This window comes from Muscardinus avellanarius (genome assembly GCF_963383645.1).
Source record: "Muscardinus avellanarius genome assembly, chromosome: 10".
NCBI lineage: Eukaryota > Metazoa > Chordata > Mammalia > Rodentia > Gliridae > Muscardinus > Muscardinus avellanarius.
Window position 1 is genome coordinate 110,501,895 of NC_137796.1, and position 27,482 is coordinate 110,529,376.

Sequence of the window (27,482 nt, forward strand, 5' to 3'; positions counted from 1 at the left end):
TTTTTTTTTAATTGTGTTTGTATATAACATGTACAGATTATTTTGTCATTCTCTAAACAATATGGTATACAACCATCTCTTTTATTTTTTGTACTGGAGATTGAACCCAGGGGCATTCTATATCTGAGTCACACACCCCCCCCCCAGTGCTTTTTATTAATTTTTGTTTTGAAACAGGTCTCACTAGGTTGCAGTCTTCCTGTCTCAGCCTCCCAAGTACTAGGATTATAGGTGTAGGCCACCAGGCCTGGCAACAACTCTTTATAATAGTGTTTTCTTTGTGTTAGGTATTGTAAGTAATCTAGAAATGGTTTAGATAGGAGGATGTGCATGGCTTACACGTGCATGCACCCCTTGAGCGTGTGTAGATGTAGACATTCACCAAGTCCTGGAACCAAAGCCCTGAGGGCCACCACTCAGTCAAGATCACTTAACTTTCTTTCTAAGATAGGTCTCCACTTTCCAACAGTGTCCTTTCTAGGGTGTGCTTAGGATAGCCCATTTTCACCTCTGTGAAAGCATAATTATCCCCACAGATGCCGAGCACCTTGGCTTCACGTGAATAGAGGTGGTTGGAAAGTTCTTCAAGGCCAAGCGAGGTGTGCCGTGTACTAACACCCAGCAGCTCAGCTGCTCCTGCCTGTCAGCGCCAGAGGGGCGGTGACCAGGTGCTTTGGAGAATTGAAGTGACTGTTAGAACTCAGTGGACAGTGAGCTCGGCAAGCCTGGGTGAGGCGCCGTGGCCAGCAGTGACACACAACAGCAGTGAACACACAGCAGTGACACACAGCAGTGAACACACAGCAGTGACACACAGCAGTGACACACAGCAGTGACACATAGCAGTGACACACACAGCAGTGCTTCGTGTCGAAGCAGCGCGCACAGTCGGGCTTTTCAGAGCGGCTCATCCTAACTTTCTAGCTCACTTTCCCCACGGTCACCTGAATGACCCTGAGTCTTAAGTCACCAATAAACAATTAGTGCAGTGACCAGTAGTCAAGTTCTCAAAAAGCTGCTGTAGTAACTATTGTAGAAAAGGGCTTCTTAAGTTCTTTAGTAAATTGACCGTTCTTAGGCCAGGCCGTTAGGTGGGTGGCCGTGCCTTTTATGACCTCCGCTCACTTTAGCCTGCTGAGTGGCTTGGCCCATCACAGTGCATCAGCACTTCCTGCTACAGCTCTTGGGGTGCCATCAGGTCGTCCCGCTCGCCGAGGCAGACCCGCGCCCAGTTCCACCTGAGCCCCTCGTCTCAGCCCCACTGGCCTCGGCCTGCTGGCCAGAGCCACTTGTTTGCCTCTTTAAAATCGCAGCTTTTTTTAACCTGGAAAATTACTTAGAAATCATGCAGGTTGAGCCTGCTCATTTTAAGTTATTTCTCTATAGAATTGAGATCTTTAATTCTGAGATAATCCTTTTTTAAAATTTATTATTATTATTTTTTTTAATTATTATTATTTTTTTTGGTGGTACTGGGGTTCCTGGAAACCCTTCTGTCTCCGGGCCACACTCCTAGACCTATTTTTATACTTTTTATTTGGAAACAGGGTCTCTTAAGCCAGCGTGGCTGGCTTCGAACCTGCGCAATCCTCCTGTCTATGCCTCCCAAGTGCGGGGATTACAAGTGTGCGCCACCACGCCTGGCGATAATCCTATTTTTTTTAAATCAATAAACATAAAGCATAAAATGGAAACACCAGAACCATTTTCCCATTGGTGTGAGCCGCTCTGCTCTTTCCCTTCCCACTGTCCTCGTGGCCTCGTTGGGGGTGCCTTCCTCCCGTGGGATGTGTTCCCCTGAGGAGCGTTCCTCTGTCCTGGAACTTTGGAGCTTTGTGCCCGGCCCGCACAAGGTCTTCCAGGGGCCAGGACAAGTGGTCCTGCAAGCTGCCCCTGCCCGCCCCGTGTGGGCTTTGGGCCGTTTTCTGACCCTCAGTGGGGGTCGCAGAGGCTCACATTCCCAGGTGTGGTCGGGTGGGGTGTCCAAGGGCCTGGCTCTGGTTCTGTGGGATGTGGAGGGCCGGGCCGGCTGTGATTCAAGGCCGGGCTGTGCGCGCACACGTGCCCCTCTTACTGTTTGGAAGTCTTTCTGAAGGCATCATAGTGTATACTTGGCACTTACTGAAAAATGAGAATTAATGTCCACTTTTATACACACTGTTTTTGCATATCTGATTATGTTCTTAGGATAGACTATAGGGCATCTGGGGGAAAATGGAGTAGGGGCAGACTACCCCAGACCTATGTAATACTAAGAATCCTAATAAAAATACATATTAAAACCCTTCTCGAAGTCCAGCACGGTGGTGCATGCTAGCAATCTCAGTACTTAGGAGGCTGAGACAGGAAGATCACCGGTTTAAAACTAGCCTCGGCAACTAGTGAGACCCTGTTTCAAAATAAAAAATAAAAGCTAAGCCAGGCGTGGTGGCACACCCTTATAATCCCAGCACTTGGGAGGCTGAGACAGGAGGATTGCACAGGTTCAAAGCCAGCCTCAGCTACTGAGTGAGGCTCTCCGCAACTTAGAGAGACCCTGTTTCCAAATAAAGTATAAAATAGGTCTGGAAGTATAGCTCGGAGGTAGAAAAGCCCCTGGGATCCACCCCCAGTACCACAAATTTAAAAAATAAATAAATAAAAATAAAAGCTAAGCGTTGTAATCTCTGTACTTGGAAGGCCTGAGACAGGATCGCACAATCACAGACAGCCTCAGCTACTTAGTTAGGTCTCTGCATCTTAGTGAGACCCTGTTTTAAAGTAAAGAATAAAAGTCAGGCATGGTGGCACACACTTGTAATCCCAGCATTCAGGAGTCTGAGACCGGAGGATCATGGTTCAAGGACAGCTTCAGCTACTTAGTGAGGCTCTTTGCAACTTAGTGAGACCCTGTTTCAAAATAAAGAATAAGCCGGGCGTGGTGGTGCATGCTTGTAATCCCCGCGCTTGGGAGGCGGAGACAGGAGGATCGCGCTGGTTCGGAGCCAGCCTCGCTGGCTTAAGAGACCCTGTTTCCAAATAAAAAATATAAAAAAAATAGGTCTGGGAGTGTAGCCCGGAGGTAGAAGGGCTTCCAGGAACCTCAGTACCACCAAAAAAAAAGAATAAAAAATAGGGCTGGGGGTGTAGCTCGAGGTAGAATGCCCCTGGGTGCCATCCCTAGCATAAATAAGTAAATAAATAAATAGTACTAGGGTGTAAAATAGTGCTAGGGTGTAGCTCAAAGGTAAAATGCCCCTGGGTTCAGTCTCTAGTACCAATAAATAAATATCTTAGAAATTAGGCACAAAGGAGTAACTATGGTTTGCCCTTTATTTTTGGCAGTACTGAGGATGGAACTCGGGGGCATTCTACCTCCAAGCTACACCCCCAGCCCTATTTTTTATTCTCTTTAGTTTTGAAACAGGATCTCACTGAGTTGCAAAGGGCCTCGCTGCTAAGTAGCTGAGGCTGTCCACGAACAGCGATCCTCTGGTGTCTGCCTCCTGAATGTTGGGATTACAAGTGTGCACCACCACACCCGCTTATAGTTTGTGATGTACAGTCGGGACTGCTGAGTCGTGGTGACACGTGACACGTGCAGAGAGCCTGTGGCCAGGGGAGTGAAGGAGACCCAGCTGGCTCACGCACAGTCATCCTGTGCTTTAGAACATTCAAGCCAGTGTGACCCCCACGCTACACTCACTTCTTCCTTCCACACTTATGAAGTTGAGGTGAGCCGACTCTCATTCAAGAAACGTATTGCACAGGGGGCGGTGATGCACACCTGATTTCCCAGTGACTCAGGAGGCTGAAGCAGGAGGCTCACAATTTTAAGGCCAGCCTGGACAACTTAGCGAGACCTTGTCTCAGAATACAGAATAAAGAAAAGCTGGGGTATGCAGCTCAGTGGGAGAGTGCCCCTAGGCTCAAGGGTTCAACCTCCAGTAACACACACACACACACACACGAAAGAAAGAAAGAAAGAAAGAAAGAAAGAAAGAAAGAAAGAAAGAAAGAAAGAAAGAAAGAAAGAAAGAATTAGGTACTGCATGTATTTCAAGTCTTTGCATGGATACCATCATCGATTCCAGCAAGGGCGACGTACAGGTCATTGGCATCATACCATCCTCCCTAAGCATATCCTTGGGTAGGAAAAAATAATACCTTCTACTTTGCTTTCACTTCTTTGATCACTAGTGAGAACAAAGCGCTGTGCTTCGAGACACAGGCACTTCCTGTTGAGCTGCGTGGCTCCTGTCCTTTGCCAGCTTCTCTCTTAGGTTCTCTTGGGCCCTTTAGGAAGTGGGCTCAGTGCTGAGTCGCAGGCGCGGAGAGGCCCCGGTGGGTCCTCTGTACTTGAGTGCGCGCCCACCTCCTCCGGGCACCGGGGCTGTCCCGAGCGAGCCCCTCCCTGGGACGTGCAGGTCCTGACGCAGCACCGTTTGCTGAGCCTGGAACTCAAGAGCCTGGCACAGGGTCCTGGGGAAGTGAAGATGGGCCGAGAGGAAGAAATAACGCTCCCGTTTTCGTTTGTGTTATCTTCTATTCATTTCAGCTTCTTTCTGGATTGTTGGTGTTGTTTACCGTGATGCTGGGGATCCGCCAGGCCCCTGCACTGCTACCACCGAGCTGCAGCCCAGCCCGAGAGGGCTGGCGTACGCAGTCCGGTGTTGGCTTTCTCCTTGTGGGCCTGGGCTTTGTTGCATAAGGATCGGCCAGGGCCTTTTTTCCTCTTAAATATTTTATTTTATTTTCACTGTTAAGGTATATTTGGTTAAATTGGAAAATTCTGTAAAACACCAATCTAAAAATAAGAAAGCATCCTTCTTGGAACTTCAGCAAATAGAAATGCCTGTGGTGCTTTGGCAGGCGTGTTTCTGGAAAGAAGGAAGGACCAGCCAGGACCTGCATTTTAAAAGTTTTACTGAGCCGGGGTGGTGGCACACGCTTGTAATCCCCACGCTTGGGAGGCAGAGACAGGAGGATCGCGCTGGTTCCAAGCCAGCCTTGCTGGCTTAAGAGACCCTGTTTCCAAATAAAAATATAAAAAGTAGGTCTGGGGGTATAGCCCGGAAGTAGAAGAGTTTCCAGGAACCCCAGTACCACCAAAAAAAAAAAAAAAAAAAAAGTTTTACTGAGCCGTGTGTGGTGGCGCACGCTTGTAATCCCTGCACTTGGGAGGCAGAGACAGGAGGATCGCGCAGATTTGAAGCCAGCCGCGCTGGCATAAGAGACCCTGTTTCCAAATTTTAAAATATATATAAAATAGGTCTGGGAGTGTAGCCCAGAGGTAGAAGGGTTTCCAGGAACCCCAGTACCTTAAAAAAAAAAAAAAGTTTTACTGATTGGGCTGGCGGTGCAGCTCAGTGGTGGAGCACTTACATAGCCTGCAGGGCCTGTGAGTCAACCCAGCAACAACAGAGAGAGAGAGAGAGAAGCGCTCTACTGGTGATGGTTGGGTGCTTCTCATGGCTGAGACCTTTACCACCTTTTCATTTCAAGATACTCATCTCGGTTACCTTCCTGGACCTTTGCAGTTTTATTTTTTATATTCTTTATTGTTTGTTACTGATTCTTCTTACTTCATTTTCCAAGAATTTTCCCCCAAGTGGAATGTTTTTCAGTTATAAAAATAGTAGATGCCTATAAAACATTTACACAATACAGAATTTTAAAAAAGTAAAAATGTGAAAGCGCCTTCCCCTGCAGTACAGCCAACAGATAATTTTACTGAGGTTTTTCTAAAAATAGGTATAAAGTCAATAAAGAAAAATGGAATGACTTCATAGGAATGGTCTAAAACCTTCTTTTTTTAACTTAATATATTTAAAATAGATTCTCATTAGAGCTTAAACTTTTTCCTGTTTGTCCCAAGAATACTTGCCTACAGCTGCAGCATTTCCCTGACATAACCTGTGGATAGCAGAATTTTACCACACACAAAAAATCATTATCTACCATAGACATTTCTGTAACTTTAACATTCAAAGCCAGCTATGGTGGCGCACGCCGAAGCACACTACCGAGACAGGAGGTTCACGGGTTTGAGGAAGGGCCCAGCAGTGCAGCAGGACTTTCGGCAGCCTCGTGAGACTTCTTCAGGACAAAACATTAAAAGGGCTGGGCTACAGCTCAGAGATAGGATGCTCCTGGTTTCAGGGTGTGTGTGTGTGTGTGTGTGTGTGTGTGTGTGTGTGTGTGTGTGTGTGTGTGTGTGACATGGTTAGAGACAAGTTCTGTTTAGAAATAGCTTCAAGAACAGTTTTTCTATTTTATTTTCATATATAAAACTCAGATTTGCTTGGTTCAGCTTTAAAGAGCATGTTTATATAAAATTAAATGGAAGTGGCAGGGAAGTTTCACATTTTCTTTCTAAGAGGGAGGGGGTTTAAAGATAACGCTGGAGCCAGACATGGTGGCCCACGCCTGTAATCCCAGTACTTGGGAGCTTAGACAGGAAGAGATCTCAGGTTCAAGGACAGCTTCGGCATGTAATGGGATTCTCAACCTAGCAAGATGCTGTTTAAAATAAAATAGGCTGGGGCTGTAGCCCTGTGCCTCTGGGATCAATCCCCAGAACACACGCGCGCGCGCGCACACACACACACACACACACACACACCATTGTTATTAGGTGTTGCCTTAACAGTTATTTCTCCAGGTTTATGATCCCAGTACTTGGGAGGCTGAGACAGGAGACCCACAGGTGCAGACTGGAAGCCGCCCAGGGTAATACGGTAATTTAATGAGATCCAAACATAGGGCTGGAGGTACTCGGAGGTAGAATGCCCCGGGTTCCATCCCGAGTACTGAAAGCAAAACTTTTAAATACATAAAATCGGGCTGAGGACGTAGCTCAATCCCAGCAACATGAAACAAGCAAGGGACTAAATCCTCTTGGACATCTAAAGGGGTAGAACTTGGGTCTCTCGGCACGTGTGGTCAGGGCGACCCCGGCGGTCTCCCAGCAGCGGCGCGGCGTGCCCGCCGCCTCCTTGCTCAGCGCCTCCCTGCTGGGCATAAGCGCTGTCTCCTGTGGCTTGTGTTTCCCTAATGGCCACTGTGTAACACCGTGTGTTCATTAACCACTTTGTGTATCTTCTTTGGAGAAATATCTTGTTGAAATTTTTGCCCATTTGTTTATTTGTTATTTTGCCGTACTAGGGATTGAACCCAGGGGCATTTTACCTCCGAGCTACACCCCCCCCCAGCCCTCTTTTTATATTTTATTTGGAAACGGTCTCATTAAGTTGCAGGCGTCCTCACTAAGTAGCTGAGGCTGGCCACAAACCTGAGATCTTCCTGTCTCAGCCTCCCAAATACTGGGATTACAAGCTTGCACCACAACGCCCGGCTTTAGAGTGTATTTTAGAATCTAGTAAAATAGGTTCTCTTTTATTCTCACTGTTTTCTAATTTTTCTTGGCTATTGAAAAAACAAAATTGTATAAAATGTGTGGATTACAGCTGGGCCTGGTGGCACGGCCTTCCAATCCCAGTACTTGAGAGGGTGAGGCAGGAGGATCGCAACTCTGGGGCTAGCATGCAGTAACTTAGACTATTTCAAAATAAAAAGGGTTGAGGTTTAGGTCAGAGGTAGAGTGCCCTGGGGTTCCTTCCCAGTACCCGCCACCCACTCACCCACACACTAGGTGGATTACTTTTTTTTTTTTTTTTTTTTTTGGTACTGGGGATGGAACCCTGGGGCCTTCTACCTGAGCTACACCCCCAGCCCTATTTTTTATTCTTTATTTTGAAACCGGGTCCCACTGACTTGCAGAGGGCCTCACTAAGTGGCTGAGGTTGTCCACGAACTGCGATCCTCCTGTTTCAGCCTCCCGAATGCTGGGATGTCAAGCATGCACCCCCACGCCCGGCTTCTAGGTGGATTGCTTCTGAGGAACTCACAGCATGAAGTTGTGCTCTGTGCTTTGAAGAGAAGGCCCTGTCGGTGCTCTTTCTGTGCTCTTGGCCGCCTCAGCAGTGGGGCCTGGGCAGGGACGTTGGGGGTCTGAAGGATGTCACATGCGGCCCCTCTAGCGTTTGGCTCATTGAACACCAGCCTGGTGCCCCGTACCTGTAAGAGCCCCGGGCAGGTGTATGGAGGGCCTGCGGGAGAGGCAGGTGCAGGGCTGTGGGACCGGGCTCATGTTCAGCCTCACCTCCAGGTGACTTTTAGCATGTGTGCTGTGTCCTCTAGCAAACAGCTAAATAATATCGCGTTGTTAGCTCATCATTTGATTTCCAACTGTTGACATATACTCAGGTATAATGCACAAGATGCTCTTAGAACATATCCCAGCTGGGCGTGATGGCGCATGCATGTATGTAATCCTAGTACTTGGGAGGCGGAGACAGGAGGATCACAGGTTCGCAGCCAGCCTCTGCAACTTAGTGAGACCTTGTTTGAAAATAAAGAATAAAAATAGAGCTGGGGGTGTAGCTCAGAGATAGAATGCCCCTGGGTTCAATCCCCAGTTCTGCAAACAAACAGACAAACAAAAAACATCCCAGATAGGCATGGTAGCTCATGTCTGTAATTGCAGTACTTGGGAGGCTAAGACAGGAGGATCGCAGGCTCATGGCCAGCCTTAGCAATTTAGTGAGACTGTTTCAAAAGAAAAAGGAAGAAAAAAAAAGGCAGTAAGTTATCATTTAGTTGTAGGGCTAGAATTTTTGCCTAAGTTTTGTTTTTTCTTTTTGTGTACAGTATATAGTGAGGCTCTCAGCAACTTAGTGAGACCCTGTTTCAAAAATAAAATATAAAATAGGGCTGGGAGTATAGCCCAGAGGTAAAAAGCCTCTGGGTTCCACCCCAGTACCACAAAAAAAAAAAAAAAAAAAACCACGGTGAGAGAGCTGGGTGTGGTGGTACATGCTTGTCATCCCCGCGCTTGGGAGGTGGAGACAGGAGGATGGCGCAGGTTCAAAGCCAGCCGTGCTGGCTTAAGAGACCTGTTTCCAAATAAAAAAGTATTTAAAAAAAATAGGCCTGGGAATGTAGCCCGGAGGTAGAAGGGCTTCCAGGAACCCCAGTACCCCCCCCCCAAAAAAAAAAAACACAAGGGTGAGAGCTGGGCATGGTGGCACATACTTGTAACCCCCGTGCTTGAGAGGCTGAGACAGGAGGACCACAGGTTTGCAGCCAGCCCCGGCTACTTACTGAGGGCCCCTGCAACTTAATGAGACCCTGTTTCCAAATAAAATATAAAGGGAGGGCTGGGAGTATAGCTCAGCGGTAAAATGCCCCTGGGTTCAGCCCCCAGTTCTGAAGAAAAGGAAGGAAGGAAGGAAGGAAGGGAGTAAGGAAGGAAGGAAGGAAGAGGGGGCAAGGAGAGCTTCTGGGCCTCCTCAGCTAGCCGGTTTTCATGAGCACGGAGGGGAGGGGACAGTAGATGAAGAACTCTGTAGACACTGGGCAGATTAAGGCGGGGGCCTCAAGTGGGCCTGGCCGTGCAGACCAGCTGGAGGGCGGATTGTGGGCAACTAGACGAATCAGAATTTGACTGGCTTATTAGATCAGCTGCTCACTTTCTGAGGTGTGATTATGGAATTCTTTCCCCTTCTCTTTTGTGCATGTTTGAAATTTTCATAAGTGTAAAAGAGAGTGTAACAAGGCCATGTATCTCACTGTTTCTTCCACATCTCAATTTCCATTGACTTCCAGTCAGACTGAATCCATGGCGATCAGCTAGCTGGTGGTCGAAGAGATGTTTAGCATTGATGCTAAAGGCCAGCAGCCATGTGGTCGTGGCTGTTTATTAGAGATTTTTATTTTAAAATAAAAAAATAAAAGAATGGGGAGAGGGAAGGGCTCTGGTTTGTGCCACGTTGGGATAAGTGAGCCAGTTAAGTGAGCCTGGGCTTCTCTGGTGAGAAGGGCAGGACCTGGAGGCACACACACGCCTGCAGTACATGCATGCATACAGTACACACATGCATGCATGCATGCATGCATACATACATACATACATTCGTGTGTTTGCAAGACGTATGGCTGTATTGATTATGGTGTGTAGTATAGGTATCTACATAGAGAAAAAGATTAGAAGAAACACAGCTCTTAACACTTCAGTAATGATCTCCTGGATGTGGGGGTTTTAATTATTATTATATTATTTAATTATTATATATTTAATTATTATATTTCCTCAGTAGTTCTCTGTCTTTTCATATTTCCTGCTGTGTCAGTCAGCCTGTTCTTACTGTGACAGATACTGAGGTAAACAGCTTTGAGGAAGGAAGGTTTGTTTTGGCCTGTGGCTCCTGAGGCCTCAGTCCACGGTGGGGGGCATGGCCCGCCGAGGCGAGGCGGAGGTGGTGGTGGGGCCCGGGGAGCTGGTGGTCCCGCCGTGGGGTTAGCATCTCCTAAGTGCCCACCTCCAAATATTGCTGCACACACGCGTCCTTGGGGGACGCGCCTACAGTGTCCCTTTATTTCATAACGGGAAAAGGCAAACACAGGGAGGCTCTCTCGCGGGGACCTGCCTCCGTTAGACGTTTGCTTTTGCTCCAGGCCGTCTTCGGGCTCCCAGGAGTCGTGCTTCTTCACGAAGCCAGCTGGCTTTCCGACACGCTTGCTCTCTGAGTTCTCATAAAGGTAAGACCAAGGCAGAAAACTCCGGCTTTTAAAAGAGGTTCAATTCAGTAGAAATATTTTTAGTTTTTTCTAATCGCAGATATATCTTTTTGATTCTTATATAAAAAAGCCAGAGTGGTTTTGTATTTGGGGAAGGGTAATGAGTGTCGTGGACTCAAGCGGGGAGCATCTAAAATCCCGGGCTGTGGGTTCTCTTGCTGCGCATTAGGAACACTGGATTTCTGTTACTCATGTTTCTATAGTATGTTTGTCTGGAGAGTTGTGATAGTTTGTCAGGAATACCACCCTGCAGGTCACTCTTCCCATTTTCCTTGCAGTTGAGGTATGCTTGGTCTGGCTGTTTGTTTGAGGTGGGTGAAGGCAAGCATACTGTTTCTGTATTTTTTGAAATAAATACTTTTGAAAAAATTTGTTGGCATGTCGGAGTGAACATTCTAATGCTTTAATCTTAAACTATTTCTTAAGAGAAAGCGTTGAAATACCCAGGGTGGTTGTCAGATTGGGTGTTGCATTACTGTTCTGGAAGAGGCAGCGACCACTGAAATAAAACTGCAGAATGTTGTCCTTCTGGGCACCGGTCGTGAAATCCAAACGTTGCACCACAGGAAGACAAAACAAAACCAGGAGGCAGAGGCGGTGCGGCTCTTTGCTGCTCCAGTTGTTTGCAGTGCGTGGCCGCTCGTTGTGCCTGCCGCCGTTTTCATTGGCTGAACCGTATGAAATCCCAGTGCCTGGCCGCTTGGCCCCGCAGCGGCTTCCTGGGTTCCAGCCGCAGTCGTGTGCAGCCCTCCCAGCGGTGTGCACAGCGCAGTGAGTTGGGTTTGATGGCCACAGTCCAGGGCGTGTGTCATTTTCTTGTTTGGATGACAGAATTGAAACCAGGTTTTTCGTCTGAGTCGGGTTGATTTGGATGCTTCTGGGTCCTCCAAAGTTAAAGAGAAAACACATTTCCTCTCGGTGGCCCGTGTCACCTGACCGCGTTCACATTTGCTTGTGAAACAATGAACACGAAAGTCTGGAACTCTAAAGGCTTAATAAATGTTTGTATTATTCTGTTTTGTTCTAGTCTCAAATGCAAACTTCAGTGGGCATTGTACCCACACAAGCAATTGCAACAGGCCCCACTGCGGACCCCGAAAAGCGCAAGCTGATACAGCAGCAGCTGGTTCTACTGCTACACGCCCACAAATGTCAGCGACGGGAACAGGCTAACGGAGAGGTGCGGGCCTGCTCTCTCCCGCACTGCCGCACCATGAAGAATGTGTTGAACCACATGACGCATTGCCAGGCGGGGAAGGCCTGCCAAGGTGAGTGCGCGGTCAGGGTGGACTTGCCTGTCGTGTGTGTCTCCAGCGGCTCTCTTGGCCGGAAGGCTTCTGCGGCCGAGGCGCCGGCCTCCTTTGCTTAGCCTGGAACAGGTTGCCCTCGCATACCCCAGGCCCAGCCGCCCAGCCGCTCCCGGGAGGGCTCGCCTGCTGAGGGCAGGGCGGTTTGGGTTTTGGTTACTCGTGAACCTCTCCTGCTGGAGGCTAGGCCCAGAGTCTGTTCTTTTCTCCTTCCTTTCACGGAAGACTCGTGTCACTTCTTGAGTAATCCTTGTTGTAAACGTCTAGCTGTTTCTTTGGGGCAGCCGCCGGAGCACACGCGCAGGCAGGCACACACCCTTCCCCGCCCCTCAGCATCTGTCTTGCGTTGTTTCAAGGACTCGGACCAGCAGTGGCTCCCTGGCTCGCTCCTCCACCCCACATCTTGAGGCTACTCCGGTGACGGCCAGGTTGTCCTGGGCGACCGGCAGTGACACGGGAGCTGGGCACCGTGTCATCCCTAGGGGATGGTGAATCGGGCACATCCGGTGCCCCGTGCCCCTCTTTACCAGGCACCTCAGTTCCACTGAAGGAAGCGTGTCCTGCCGACAGCTGTACTTCCCTCTGATCTTTGTCGAGCTCTTCCCTTCTCTTCCTACTCGCTCACGAACCGTAGGGAAAGTCGCTCCCGGCCTCCCTCTCCACAGGGACATTGGTGAGCGCGCAGGGCCAGCAGCCCTTATCGTGAGGGAAACGCAGAGGGGGTAAGGTTGGGCTAGAAGAAGCCGAGAGTAACCAGGGCCAGCTTCCTCCCAAGCACTTCTCAGAGCCCCGAGGGCCCCTTGGAGTCTCCAGAGTCTTTGCTTCTCTAGCTGTGTCTCTTCCACTCTATATTGAGATGGTTTCATCTTTAGACATAATTTGACACTTTTATTTTAAGTGGTGACCTTACAGAACTCTATTTGTTCTACGTTCACTGAGTTGGTTAGTGTTTTAGGCGGAAGAGTTTTTGTTTCGTGGGCTGAACCTGAATCACCCATCATTCATAACATTGCTTCTGTGGGAAGTTTTTGTTTGGAATTCTCAGTCAACTTACAAACTTTGGAGAACAGCCTGTTTGTAAGTTGAAGACTGCCTATACAGCGATATGGTTACACTTGTTACCATTTTCTTATGGAATCTGGCATTATAATTTAGGTGTAATTGAAAGTGTGACGATTTGGATAGAAAAATAACATCTCGTTGTTTTTCTGGTCATAGTTGCCCATTGTGCATCTTCACGACAAATCATCTCTCATTGGAAGAACTGCACACGACATGACTGTCCTGTTTGCCTCCCTTTGAAAAATGCCAGTGACAAGCGAAACCAACAAAGTAAGTGAGCGCTGAGCACGGGGCAGAGAGCTCGGAGAGGTCAGAGGCCGCTTCTCAGGAGGGCTCGAGAGCCAGGGAGTGGGCAGGGTGAGGTAGGCGGACAGGCCCGAGTGCAGAGCAGCTCGCAGGGCGGACGGCCGCCCCGCCCGGGTGCCGGAAGGGCAGCGCAGCAGGGTGGCTTCCATCAAGCAGCTCCTGTGAAGACTTGCTGTTTGCCGAGACACTGAGCGTGAGGGTTTGAGTGCCGCCGCCAGGGGAGGTGGAAGGCGCGCTTCTTTTGCAGTCGGACCCCCTACTCCCGCAGTCAGCACCAAGGCCCTGGCAGGCAGTAGGGGCGGCGGAAGGCCCGTGTAGACCCTTGTGCGCCTTCTTCCTCCTCCTCGGAGGTGTGCTTTCCAGGCCTGCTTACGTAACGGACAGCTCATCCGGCTTCGGACTGAGCGTCTCTGGCCCAACACCGGCGGTCCTGCTCATTCCCGTCGTCCCGTCATCTTGCGAGTCTTGTGTGTCCCGTAGCACAGTCGGCTCCCTGCTCTCCCAGTTCTTCGGAGGCCTGCGTGTGGCCCCCAGAGCCCCACTGTCATAGGCATCAGAGCGATAAGGAGGAACGTCTCTTCCCGTTTTTAAGTCCTTCTCCTACCATTTCAGAGGGGAACTGGTCTTTGGACAGCTGGGCAGCGCCCTTGGCCACACGCCCCGGGGCTGGAGCCCCACCGCAGCCTCATAGCACAGTGCTCGTCTTGGCTTCCTCCTGTCGCTCGTGCGTCAGTCCTCCTCCCTGAGTGTTCCGGCCGTGTGTTCCTCGCTTGCCGTCGTCTTCCCTGGGCCCTGCTGCCTAGGAGCACGGTGGCCGCTTTCCAGCCGTCTGAGTGGCGCAGGGGGAGCACTCTGTCCGACAGCACTGGACACCACCAGTGATGCTCGCGTGGCTTCCTCGGGGGGCTGAGAGCCGACGCCACATGGCACACTTGAGGGAAAGCAGGGCGTCCGTCACGCCGAGAGATCCCGGGGAGCTGGGCCCCTTATCCTCCTTCCCTGCAGAGGAGCCATGATAAGTTTCTTTGAAAAGTCTCTTTCCTGACTCAGTTCAATTATTCTTTGATTGACCAAAATTTGAATTTTTAATAGACAGTTTTCCTGGACATCTCTTATATAAAGTGAAGTTCCAGGATCCTGGGTCTCTTAGAACCAGACATTTGAGAAAGTAGATCTAGTAGAACACAGTCTGTTTTTCTTTCAAGTTACTGTAAAATGTTTTTTAGTTAGTATATCGTGATGGGCTGAGTTTCTGATGCTTTAGGACCCAGGTCCGTACTGGGCTCTTTAGGTGTCCACGTACTCACTGGTGAGCTGGTAGCTGTAGAATATTAATTCCATGAACAGCAGGCTGGAGTTTCATTCTTGACATTGGACTTCGGGGCGTGATGTTTCTGGGTTCTTCTGTGTGCAGTATATACTGCCATGACAATTGTACACTTCTGTGGTTTTCCTTTTTCAGGAATACTTACGTGGTTTCTGTTCTGTAAAAAAAAGAATAAGAAACACGTGTGGTCTGTTTCTCTTAACATCCTTATAACTGCCCGATGCTGTGAGTATCGATTCAGTTAATCCGCTCTCGAGTGGTCACCACAGCCTTCCCGCTATCAGAACGTGAGGTTACTCGTGCGAGTTTATAACACCAACTCACAGGGAAGGCTAGGTGAGCTCTGCTGAAGGTGGTTTTTCACAAACACTTTCAGTTTTTGTTTTTGAATTCTAAATGCTTCTTACATTAGGTTCCAGCGTTGATGGTGTCCTTTGACACAGTGTCCTCACGGGGGCTTCTAAAGACGCAGGAGCCCACTGAGGCCAGCCTGTGTGCCTGCTGTCTGGGCGGCGTGGCCCAGGGTGGGCCTGGTCAGTGCACTCCTCCGTGCTCGGCGCTCGTCCACTCTCAGAGAGCCTTACTGGGGTCACCTGTAAGGTAACCCAAGTTCTTCACAGTGAAACCCAGACCACTGGTTAGCTTTTTGGCCTTTGTTGACAGTCTGATTTTTCTTTGTTTTCTAGGACTTTTTTCTTTACTTATTGTGAGTTACCATCTATTATAGACACATTTTCATTGAACAATTAGGACTTTTTCAGTGTCAGCCCAGGCATCTGACCTGCGGTAAATTCTGTGTGGACACGTGCTCGAGTTCCCTGCCAGGACCCCGTGCCTCATGGTGAGGCGCTTGCTCTTCACTGTGTCGTCCTCGTCAACTGAGCAGGTGACCCCAGGCTGCTTAAGCCAGGTGTGGTGGGCACGCTTGTCATCCCCACGCTTAGGAGGCAGAGACAGGAGGATCGCACAGGTCTGAAGCCAGCCAGCCAGGCTGGCTTAAGAGACCCTGTTTCCAAAAATTAAAAAGTATAAAATAGGTCTGGGAGTGTAGCCCGGAGGTAGAAGGGCTTCAAGGAACCTCAGTACCACCAAAAAAGAAAGAAAGAAAGAAAGAAAGAAAGAAAGAAAGAAAGAAAGAAAGAAAGAAAGAAAGAAAAGATTTAAACCAGGTGTGGGTGCCAGGCGTGGTGGCGCACGCTTGTAATCCCCGCGCTTGGGAGGCAGAGACAGGAGGATCGTGCAGGTTCGAAGCCAGCCATGCGCGCTGGTTTAGGAGACCCTGTTTTCAAATAAAAATGTAAAAATAGGTCTGGGAGTGTAGCCCGGAGGTAGAAGGGCTTCCCGGAACCCCAATACCACAAAAATAAATAAATAAACAAACAAACAAACCGGGTGTGGTGGTGCACGCTTGTAATCCCAGCACTTAGGAGGCTGAGACAGGAGGATCTGGGTTTACGGACAGCCTCAGCTAGTTAGACCCTCCGCAACTCAGTGAGACCCTGTTTCAAAATAAAGAATAAAAAATAGGGCTGGGGGTTGTAGCTGGAAGGTAAAATGCTCCTGGGTTCCATCTCCAGAACCGCAAAAAAAAAAAAAAAAAAAAAAGAGGAGATTTAGCTGGGAATGGTAGTCCACGCCTGTAATCCCAATACCTGGGAGGCTGAGACAGAAGGATCACAGGTTCAAAGCCAGCCTCCGCAACTTGATGAGGCTCTCAGCAATTTATTGAGACCCTGTTTCCAAATTAAAAAAAAAAAAGTAAAAAGCAGAACTGAGAATATAACTTGGAGGTCGAATGCCCCTGGGTTCTATCCCCAGCACCACACATGTACACAAAAAGTAGAAATTTGGCCCCATCTCAGGCTTCCTATATTAGAATTCACGTTTTTAACAAATTCCTAGGTGCTTGGTATGTAAGCACACTACACTCTGAGATGAGCCGGTCAGGATGCTGTTGCCAGTGTGTAGAGGGCAGAGCTCTCTGGGGGGGACCCGGCGGTTCCCAACCCTGACCCTCACAAGGCTGTCAGACCAGTGCTTCATGCTCAGCCCAGACCTGGGCCGACAGTGCAAGCCTTCCACTGTTCCCAGCAGCAGACCCCCCGCCTGTTGCTCCGGTGTCTCCCTCCATCGCCTCGGCCCTCACTGCTTGGCCTAGCTGTTCCATTGTTAGGCACCTCTGGTTGTTTGAGGAGCCTACCTTTGTTATATTCAGTCAGAGTATACCTCTTCAAAGCCCGTCCTCATCCCTGCCTGCCTGGAGCCCAGCGGCCCCTGCCCCATTGGAGAGCCCTGCGTAGCCCCCAGACCCCTCCTCGCTAGACCGTCATGGGGCTGGAGATCTGGAACCTGACTAGTGCTACAGGAGCTGTGGCTCGCGGCCCCTCGCTCCAGCAGCAGCCCTGGCTGTGGGTGTCTGTCCTTGGCCTTCTGCCCTTCTTTGTCTCTTGGCTTCCAAGGAGAGCCTTCTGTTGAGGGGCTGCGTGGTGGGGGATGGGTCTTGAATTTGGGCAGTGCCTGGCCACCCAACCATTTCTCTCATTGTTGTGCCCTGCTCTGGGTGAAGGGAGAGGCTGTGACCCAGAGCTATGTCCCGGTCTGCACAGTGCCCGCGAGCCGTTGCGGTGGTGCCTGCAGCTCGGCAGAGGTGTCTGCAGGTCTGAGCAGATTCTGGCAGGACCTTTCCCAAAGAATCCCAAGGAGCGAGTCGAGTGGCTGCCTTGTCTGTTCTGTGACGTGTCTCCCACCATCCTGACAAAGTGCTGGAATTTGATTTTTGTGTTGTCATTGAATTTCCAAAATTGAGTCCAGTTTTATTACAAATGATTGGGAGCTGAAGTTTTCGGGTTAATTGAATGCTTAGAGTTAGCAACATATGCTATACAGGGAACTTTTTAGTAAAACAATCTTTGTATTCACTGGGGAAGAACTGCCACGTCCATACATGAAGAATGGCGTGAAGTTCCAGAAAGTGCCCACTGTAAACATAGCCTTTTATTTCATAGGCCATGGGCGCCTGCTTTAGCTACAACAGAAGGGGAATGGGAGCCAGAGGAGGTTGGGATGTTTTAAAGAGGCCATGACAGTGTGCGGATGTAGGCATGCCACCGGACACGCCGGGCCCATCCACCCAGCATGAGGACACCGTGGGTGTGACACAGTACCCTAAAGATTGATGGGCTCCGGAAAGAAAAAGATATAAAGAGGGGGTGAGCGCCAGGAATCGGGAGCTCGATGAACGTGGAAGCCCTCCTCCCGGGGTTGTCCTCAGTGCTCGGCTCAGTGTCCGGGAGAGGAGCCAGCTGAGTGCCACGTGGACCCCCCTCCAGGGACAGAGGGGCAGGCAAGATGAGCCGGCTCCTCTGCTCGGGGCTGAGGCCACCTTGGACCTGTGTTAGGTGGTGATTCAACCATTCAGCTGCTTCTCCCAGCGAAGTCCAAGCTCAGGAAGTACCTGGCACTGTATCCAGCGCCCGGCAGAACGCCCTTTGAGTCCTGAGACGGGGCGCACCAGTGAGTGTGAGCCCAAAGATAGGTGGCGCCCAGTGGGCAGGACAGGAGCGCTGGGAGCCTTCAGAGGAACATCGTCCACGGAAGCCCACCCCTCCCCGGGCTGCGTGCCGTCTTATCTCGTGGCGTCATTGGGACCTCACATTGGACCGTGCATGTGTGTCGGGCTTCTGTCAGTTGCTGCTTAATTGTTAGAAATGCCAAGTTCTGCCTGGCGTGGTGGCGCACGCTTGTAATCCCTGCGCTTGGGAGGCAAAGACAGGAGGATCGGGCAGGTTCCAAATAAAATATAAAAATTAGGTCTGGGAGTGTAGCCCGGAGGTAGAAGGGTTCCGTCCCCAGTACCACAAAAAAAAAAAAAAAAAAAAAAAGAAATGCCAAGTTCTAAATGTATATTTGTCTTCTGATACATGTTTACGATAAATGCTTGTAACACAAACAAGATACAGCAGGGGTGTTGCAGCTTCCAGGGGAGGCCTCTGTGGAGGGGCCCGGGTTAGAACTGGCATTCCCCCCAAGGGGCGCTTCCGCCAGGCGGGCGCTGCATTCGGGGAAGTCGTGGATGAAAGAAGAAGCTACTAGGAGAAGCATTAACACCGCTGTGGCTCATCACCTAGGCAGGGGACACGGATTCTTTGTTTCTTTACATTCCTGCGCATAATTCCCACCGAGTGGAAATGCACGTAGGTCTGGTCTTACACCACCGGGCGAGGACGCGCAGGTGACCCAGGGCCGAGGCGGGGCGCAGTGTGGAGGTGGTGTACTGAGCGCCAGGGAGACCCTGCGTTCCATCCCTAGCGCTCTACCTGCAGAAGTAAACTAAGCTACGGTTTGGGGGTCACTAAGGATTGAACCCAAGGGCATTCTACCTCCTAACTACATCTCCAACTCTTGCTACTTTATTTTGAAACAGTCCCTCACTACGTTGCTGAGGCTGACCTTGAACCCGTGACCCTTCTGTCTCAGCCTCCCAAATACTGGATTATGTAGGCGTGTGCCGCCAAGTGGTCATGGTCATAGTTTTTGTTGTTGTTGGTGTTGGTGGTGGGGTTTGGGGTTTTTTTTTGTTTGTTTGTTTGTTTGGCTGTACTAGAGATTGAACCCAAGGGCATTCTACTTCTGAGTTATACACCAGCCTTATTATTTTTTTATATCTTTATTTTGAAACAGGATCTCACTGTGTTGCGGAAGCCTTAGTAAGTAGCTGAGGCTGTTCACAAACCTGAGATCTTCCTGCCTCAGCTTCCCAAGTACTAGGATTACAAGTATATAATATAGGTGCGCCACTATACCCGACTTTGTGGTTCTTTTTAAAAACGTAACATGTCAGCTAGGCATAGTGGTACACATGTATAATCCTAGTTACTCAGGAGGGGAAGGCAGAAAGATGGCATATTGGAGGCTAGCCTGGACAGCTTATTGAGACCTTGTTTCAAAATAAAATGAAAAAGACTAGAGGTATAGCTTAGTAGTGAGCACTTGGCTGGCTGACATAAGGCCCCGGGTTCAATCCCAAGATCCACCACCACCACCATCACCCTTAAAGAAAATAGCATGTTGATTTCAGAAGTATGATAGAAGCACATGCTTTTAATCCCAGCATTCGGGAGGCTGAGACAGGAGGATCATGGTTTGCGGCCAGCCTCAGCTACTTAGTGAGGCCCTCCGCAACTCAGTGAGACCCTGTTTCAAAATAAAGAATAAAATATTGAGGTTGGGCCAGGCGTGGTGGCGCATGCTTGTAATCCCCGTGCTTGGGAGGCGGAGATGGGAGGATCACGAAGGCTCGAAGCCAGCCGCGCTGGCCCAAGTGACCCTGTTTCCAAATAAAAACAATATATAAAATAGGTCTGGGAGTAGAGCCCACAGGTAGAAGGGCTTCCAGGAACTCCAGTACCACCAAAATATATAGGTTTGGGGGTGCAGCTTGGAGGTAGAATGCCCCTGGGTTCCATCCCCAGTGCTGCAAATTAAAAAAAAATACGATAGTTACGCATTTAAAGTTTCAGGGAATATTAACTGTTAACAAAACACGTTTAAAGGTATTGTATATGTTTCATCTACACACTTATCATAAGGTGTATCTTGGGAATTGCTTTTCATTTGTAATAATGAGGTGCTTGGTGTGTGTAATTGTGTCTAATGAGCGTTAATGAGTTTGAGATCTGAATATCCTTATTAGAAAAGTTAATAGTATGGAATGGGTAATTACCAAGATTTTTTTTACACATTTTGGTTTAATTAAGTTGCTCTGATAGATATTTTGAGTTGTTTATTATACTTGTACCGATGGTTGAATATAAGGATATTCTGTTACACATAATGGTCTGAATTTGGAAGAAAGCCCTGTGAGACTGTTTTTATTATATGTTGAAAATCACACTATAGTATCAGCTCTGTAAATTGCTTCCCCCTCTTCCCCGTACTAGGGGTTAAAACTCAGGGGCGTTTACCGCTAAGCCACATGTCCAGCCTTTTACTCTGAGATCGGCTCTCGATGGGTTGCCAAGGCCAGCCCCAGATTCGGATCTCCCTGCCTCGGCTTCCCAGGTAGCTGGGTTGCAGGAGCGTGCCACTGTGCCTGACTTGGCTGGTGTTTTCAACTTGATCATAAAGTTTGCCAAAGTTACAAAAGAATAGGAATATTCCGGGCATGGGCTGGGGTGTAGCTCAGTGGTAAGGTGCCTGCAGGGCCACCTAGGGCCTTGGGTCCCCAACACATCAGAAAACAAACACGTAAGCAAGGGTGACTTATGTATGGCGGGACATAGACTTCTGCCATACAGTGAGTACTCACCAGTCGGGCATTGGGCAGGACGAGTGGGTTCGACTTGAAATGAGCACGGAAATGGAAGTGCGGGGTCTCCTCGCAGCCATCGGGGCGTTCCTCGGAATGCAGCTCCCATGTTGGCGCCAGTGCCTCCATGGGCCCCAGCAGGGGGTGGGCGCAGCGCGGCTGCTCTGCACGGCGCTCCTTGCCAGATCCCGGGTCCCAGGCTTCGAGGGCATGCCCAGGCAGGGTGTTCCTCTTGGCCCTGGCCCTGGCGCTCAGCAGGCCAGCCCGTCGTGCGCGCACTTCTTGATGAGCTTCAGATAGGAGGGGCCATCGTGATGCGTCCTGCACAGGAACCCCCAGAGAGGCTGGCGTGGGTGCTGTCGCCACACAAGTACAGTTCAGGGAATTCCTTCTGTTATTTGGAAGGTCACCGCCGAGATTTCTTAGTGAGAACTGACTGGCTAGGATCGCAGCTCAGTGGTAGGGCACTTGCCTAGCATGTGTGAGGGCCTGGCTTCCACCCTGTGCGCCACGCACACACTGCCCCCGCGGATGCCCAATGTCGCCTCTCCTCACCCCTCCCCTCGGGAGCAGAGGGGTGGCGGGAAGGCTACTGTTCACCTCAGAGGGAGCTGCAGAGCCCACCACCCGGCCTATTTCTTCTTCTTTTTTTTTTTTTTTTTTTTTTTTTTTTTTTTTGCGGGTCTGGGGATGGAACCCAGGGGCATTCGACCTCCGAGCTACACCCCCTGCCCTATTTTTTTTTTTTTTTATTCTTTATTTTGAAACCGGGTCTCACTGAGTTGCAGAGGGCCTCACTAAGTAGCTGAGGCTGTCCGCAAACCGCGATCCTCCAGGTCTCAGCCTCCCGAATGCTGGGGTGACAAGTGCGCGCCCCACGCCCGGCCCCGGCCTGCTTCCTGTCATTCACCTGCCTCTCTCTGGACCCGACTGCCTAGGGATCCAGATTCAGTACATAGAGCGCTAGCGGAGGGGTCCCTGGGGCCAGCCAGGGCCTCGCGCTCGGCCGGCACGCACGCACCACTGGCTTCATCACGGCTGCTAGGACGTGTTACGTGATCGCTTGGACTGGTCTGATCTGTTGCTTTCCAAGAAGCAGCAAGGATCTTCCTTGGGCTTTCGCCCTCCACTGCTACCAGGCAGTAGAAGAGAACAGGAGTCTTTCTTCCCGCACACCTCCTTTCTCCATAGCTTTGCTTTAATGCTTTATGACATACACGCCTCATCCTTTGATAAGTTCGTATTTGCTTCCTGGTAGTTTTAAATCATTTGTGGCTTATCCCTTTTACTTACCTTTTTTGCCTGTCTCTTTGTTGTTCTAGCCATCCTGGGTACTCCAGCTAGTGGAATTCAAAACACGATTGGTTCTGTTGGCACAGGGCAACAGAACGCCACTTCTTTAAGTAACCCAAACCCCATAGACCCCAGCTCCATGCAGCGGGCCTACGCTGCCCTTGGACTCCCCTACATGAACCAGCCCCAGACGCAGCTGCAGCCTCAGGCTCCTGGCCAGCAACCAGCACAGCCTCCAGCCCACCAGCAGATGAGGACTCTCAACCCCTTGGGTAGGTGAAGGAGCTCAAGAATTTCTCTGTCCAATCGCAGCGAATAGAGGATGGCGCTCGCTGGACCCCAGGGCTGTCATCAGCTTCGGTGCTTGAAATAGCCTAAGGAAAGCTGAGGTCTGCTGTGGAAAGCTGACCGCGCTTGTGAGAGGAGCGGCGTTTGCAGGGATCGGTGTCTGCTGCTTGCTGTGCTGCTGCTGACATGTGTTGTAAAGGCCATGCCAAGCGGCTCCGAACGCAGAGTGTCACACGGTAGAATTCCAGTGGGCCGCTTGAGTAGACTCGAGTCGGCCCCTTGTTTGATGAAGAGCTGGTAGGTGTCTGTCACTGCTGGCACATCTTGGTCACGGAGGTAGCCAATCTGGACCAGGGGCCAGTCCGCAACAGGAGTCCCAGAAAGTCTGCTGTCACAGGCTCTGGCGGCTGCTTCCTCTTACCACCTGCGCCATCGGGGCCCGCCTTTGGTCACCGGCTCACGCATCAGCAGAGTTTTTTTGTTTTTGTTTTTGCCATTTCTGCATATAGTTTCCCGGCTATTTTTCTCTAGAAGGCCTCGCTTCCTCACCCCCAGGCTGGTACAGCTTGAGCGGTGCTGTCTGTGAAGCATGGCTGGGGGCTGCTCTTGTTCTCCTCCCAGTAGAGCAAGATTGGAGACTCAGATGACTCTCTGAACATGACAGAATCATCTCAGATGTTGCTTTTTGTGTGAATGTGGCCCTGGGAATTGAACCCAGGGGATTCTGCGTCTGAGCTACCGCACCCCACCCCAGCCCTATTTTGTTTTTTATTTTGAAACAGGGTCTCATTCGGTTGTTGAGGCTGGCAGGAACCTGTGATCCTCCTGTCTCAGCCTTCCAAAGTTTAAATTACAGTGGTTTGTCACCACTTCCAGCTTAATTCGCTTTTTAAAATGTTACTCATTCCTATGAGTATTTGTTTTATTTTGTTTTTATTTTTTATTTATTTATTTTTTTTGGTGGTATTGGGGGTGGAACCCAGGTCCATTCTACCTCCAAGGAACACCCCTATTCCTATTTTTTATTCTTTATTTTTGAAACAGTGTCTCACTAAGTTGTGGAGAGTCTCACTAAGTAGCTGAGGCTGGCTGTGAACTTGCAGTCTTCCTGTCTCAGCCTCCCAAGTACTGGGATTATAAGTGTGTGCCACCACGCCCAGTTTATATGATGCTCTTTAATCCTCAGATACAGTATTGGCCAGGAGACTGGGTTGAAGACCTTAAGAACCCAATTTCTATTCTGATTCTATTCCTGTTAGTGGTATAATTTGGGACAGTACTATGAACCTTTCTCTGATTTTCAACTTTTTCTTTAACATGAAATTTGAAAACAAATTGGCCTTCTTATTTTTCTCTTGTACTTTAATTTATTTTGGCAGTACTGGGATTGAACCCACGGGCACTGTACCACTGAGCTACATTCCTAGCCCTTTTTATTTTGAGACTGTGTCTTGATAAGTTGTCCAAGCTGGCCTCGAACTTATGATCCTCTTGCCTCAAACTCCTGATAGCCAGGATTACAGGGATGCACCACTGCACCCAACTTCCTATACTTGATTTTTGTGATTTTATTTTCTGATCCCCCCCCCCAAAAAAAAAGACAGTATACAGCAGGTCATCTGGGCTCGGGTATGACCTTAATGAAGCAGAATCAAAGTTGGATACTGCAATGGGTCCTTTATAACTTGACCCACAGGTGGAGAGTATGTTTAAGCTACCTAGCCTCCAGAACATGTGTTATCTGGTTTATAGAGTAGAAAGACACCATTAGTTAACTTTGCACAGGTTGGTCGTCATTACTGAAAACGTACCTTTAGGGCTCCTGTGTACTGTTTGTTACTGTAACTCATAAGAACTCATCGTTTATTTCTGTGGTGACTTGTTGAAGCATGTATTATAATCTTGGGACTAATTGATTTCTTTTCTCTTTGTCTGTAAAGGAAATAACCCAATGAACATTCCAGCAGGAGGAATAACCACAGATCAGCAGCCACCAAACTTGATTTCAGAATCAGCTCTTCCAACGTCCCTGGGGGCTACCAAGTAAGATGCAGGCTTGACTTGGCTCCTAACTGAGGGGCGGGTGGGCTCGAGCGTGGACAAGATCACAAAAAGTTCGGGTCTTTTTCAGCATGTGGCAGAGAAGATTATTTAAGGGGACAGTAAGGGGCAAATGCCATTCTTCTTTTTATTTATTATTTAATTTTTTTGTGGCAGGGGGGATGGAACCCAGGGGTATTCTACCTCTGAGCTATATCCCCAGCCCTATATTTTGTTATTTTTATTTTTTATTTTCTGAAGTACTGGGAATAGAACCTAGGAGCATTCTACCTCTGAGCTATATCCCCAGCCCTATTTTGTATTCTTTATCTTGAAACAGTCTCACTGAGTTGCAAAGGGCTTCACTAAGTAGCTGAGGCTGTCTGTGAGCCATGATCCTCCTGTCTCAGCCTCCCAAAGCTGAGTTAAAGTGTGAGCCCCATGCCCGGCTCCCAGCCCTATATTTTGAAATAGGGTCTCACTAAATTGTGGAGGCCCTCACTAAGAAGCCAAGGCTGGCCACAAGCCTGAGATGCTGCTATCTCAGCCTCCCAAGTATCGGGATTACAAGTATGCACCACCATGCGCAGTTTCACTTAAACTTTTTAAGTCACTTTTTTATCTTTTTTTTTTTTTTTTTTTTAAATGTGGGTCTGGGGCTGGAACCCAGAGGCATACTACCTCTGAGCTACACCCCCAGCCCTATTTTTTATTCTTTATTTTGAAACAAGTTCTCACTAAGTTGCGGAGGGCCTCACTAAGTAGTAGCGGAGGCTGTCCGCGAACCTGCGATCCTCCTGTCTCGGCCTCCCAAGTGCTGGGCTTACAAGTGTGCGCCACGCGCCTGGGCTTAAGTCACTTTTTACTGAGACGGAATGCGGTCGAGTCACCTTAGTGCCTGGATAAAGTGTCCTCTCCCCCAGCTCACTGATGAGTGACGGCTCCAACTCTGGCAGCATCGGGAGCCTCGGCACGATCCCTGCGGCAGCACCTCCTTCCAGCACTGGTGTTCGGAAAAGCTGGCACGAGCACGTCACTCAGGACCTGCGGAGCCATCTCGTGCATAAACTGTACGTACCGCCTCCATCCGCTGCTCACATCTCGAGCTGAGGGCGATGCTACAGGGTGACAGTTTCGTAGCTGCCCAGTCTTATTCTTCATTTGACCGTTGGCCCCAGGTGACAGTACCCGGGACTTGCAGAGGGCCACGCGCTCCATTTCGGAAGCCGCCTGCAGTTCTAGGAGCACTCTGGGCAGACTGGGTTCTCAGCCTCTGGGCAGTGGGCAGAAGCATCGAGAGCAGAATTAGCTCAGGGGCTCCATCTTATTGGTGACTTGGAACTGTGGTTGTGGAGACCTCTGGGAATTGGGGGACTGGGGCTCAGTGAGTTCACATATATGCCATAACTAGGTAACACACGGAAAGTTAACACTTAACTTTCTTTTCTTTTTTTATTTTTTCCTTTTATGTATATGTGTGGTACTGAGGATTGAACCCCGGGGCATTCTACCTCTAAGCCACACCCCCAGCCTTTATGCAGAGAGAGGGTGTGTGTGTGTGTGTTATTGGGGGTGGAACCTAGGGGCATTCTACCTCTGAGCTACATTCTCCAGCCATATATTTTATTCTTTATTTTGAATCAGGGTCTCACTAAATTGCAGAGGGCCTCACTAAGTAGCTGAGGTTGTCCTCAAACCTGCAATCCTCCTGTCTCGGCCTCCCAACTGCCCTTTATATTTTTGAAACAGGGTTGCTCACTAAGTTGCTGAAGGTGGCCTTGAGCCTGCAATACTCCTGTCTCAGCCTCCTAGTTACTGGGATTACAAGTATGTAGGACCACACCAGGCTCAACAGTTAACTTTCTAAAGAAAGTTATCTTAAGTCAAAGGTGTGAGGTTAATCAGCTAGATTCCTTTTGAGGTTTCTTCCCTTATTTTGATTTTTTTTTTGGTACTGGGAGTGGAACCCAGGGGCTTTTCTACCTCCGGGCTGTCCTCCCAGACCTATTTTATACTTTGTTTGGAAACAGGGTCTCACTAAGTTGCTGAGAGCCTCACTAAGTAGCTGAGGCTGGCTTCGAACCTGTGCGATCCTCCTGTCTCAGCCTCCCAAGCGCGGGGATTACAAGTGTGCGCCACCACACCCGTCCTTTTTTTGTTCTTCATAGTTTAAAAATTAGCCAGGCGCGGGAGGCTGAGACAGGAGAGGATCGTGGTCCGCAGTCAGCCTTAGCTACTTAGTGAAGCCCTTTGCAACTCAGTGAGACCCTGTTTCAAAATAAAGAAAAAAAAATAGGGCTGGGGATGTCGCTCAGAGGTAGAATGCTCCTGGTCTCCATCCCAAGTACTGCAAAAAAAATAAAAAATAAATAAAAAGGGCTGTGGGTATAGCTCAGTGATAGAATGCCCCTGGATTCGGTTCCTTCCTAGCAACCACAGATAAGTAGACAGCACTGGGGATATAGCTCAGTGGTAAAGCTTCCCTGGGTTTGACCCCACTATCCCCAAGGGGGGAAGGAAAGTAGGTTGATTGGTGTGTTGTCCTTTCAGCGTCCAAGCCATCTTCCCAACCCCTGACCCTGCAGCCCTGAAGGATCGCCGCATGGAGAACCTAGTCGCCTACGCCAAGAAAGTAGAGGGGGACATGTATGAATCCGCCAACAGCCGGGTAGGTCACAAGGTAGCGGCCAAGCCTGCACGGCGCCTGTGGCGGGAGAAGTGCATCTGTCTGGTTGTTACCCAGAGCGCGGACCTGTGTGGTCCAGTGGACTCCTCGCCCAGCCAGGGAGACGTCCAGCCAGGCAGGAGGTTCTTGCATGGCCCTCTTGATAGCGAAAAGCATTACTGTTCCGGTGGAGGGCAAGGGACGCGTCGACTGCAGTGTATTCCTGGAACATCCTTTCCTTAGTGCAAGTTCTTTATAACGCCGGTG

The 27,482-nt window shown here is 49.5% G+C and overlaps 1 protein-coding gene across 2 annotated transcripts in view; it reads left to right on the forward strand.

Annotated features, from left to right (window-relative positions):
• CREBBP (CREB binding lysine acetyltransferase) overlaps window positions 1–27,482 on the forward strand; it is a gene marked incomplete at both ends in the record, with an annotated part of 162,171 nt that overhangs the window by 85,757 nt on the left and 48,932 nt on the right. Inside the window, 6 exons of one of the 2 annotated variants that reach the window (XM_080702425.1) lie at window positions 11,648–11,888; window positions 13,146–13,259; window positions 22,252–22,494; window positions 24,451–24,553; window positions 25,474–25,620; window positions 27,101–27,218. In XM_080702425.1, the coding sequence (XP_080558551.1) occupies window positions 11,648–11,888; window positions 13,146–13,259; window positions 22,252–22,494; window positions 24,451–24,553; window positions 25,474–25,620; window positions 27,101–27,218 (966 nt within the window). The remainder of the gene's footprint in view (window positions 1–11,647; window positions 11,889–13,145; window positions 13,260–22,251; window positions 22,495–24,450; window positions 24,554–25,473; window positions 25,621–27,100; window positions 27,219–27,482) is intronic. The other variant, XM_080702426.1, reaches the window with a different exon arrangement.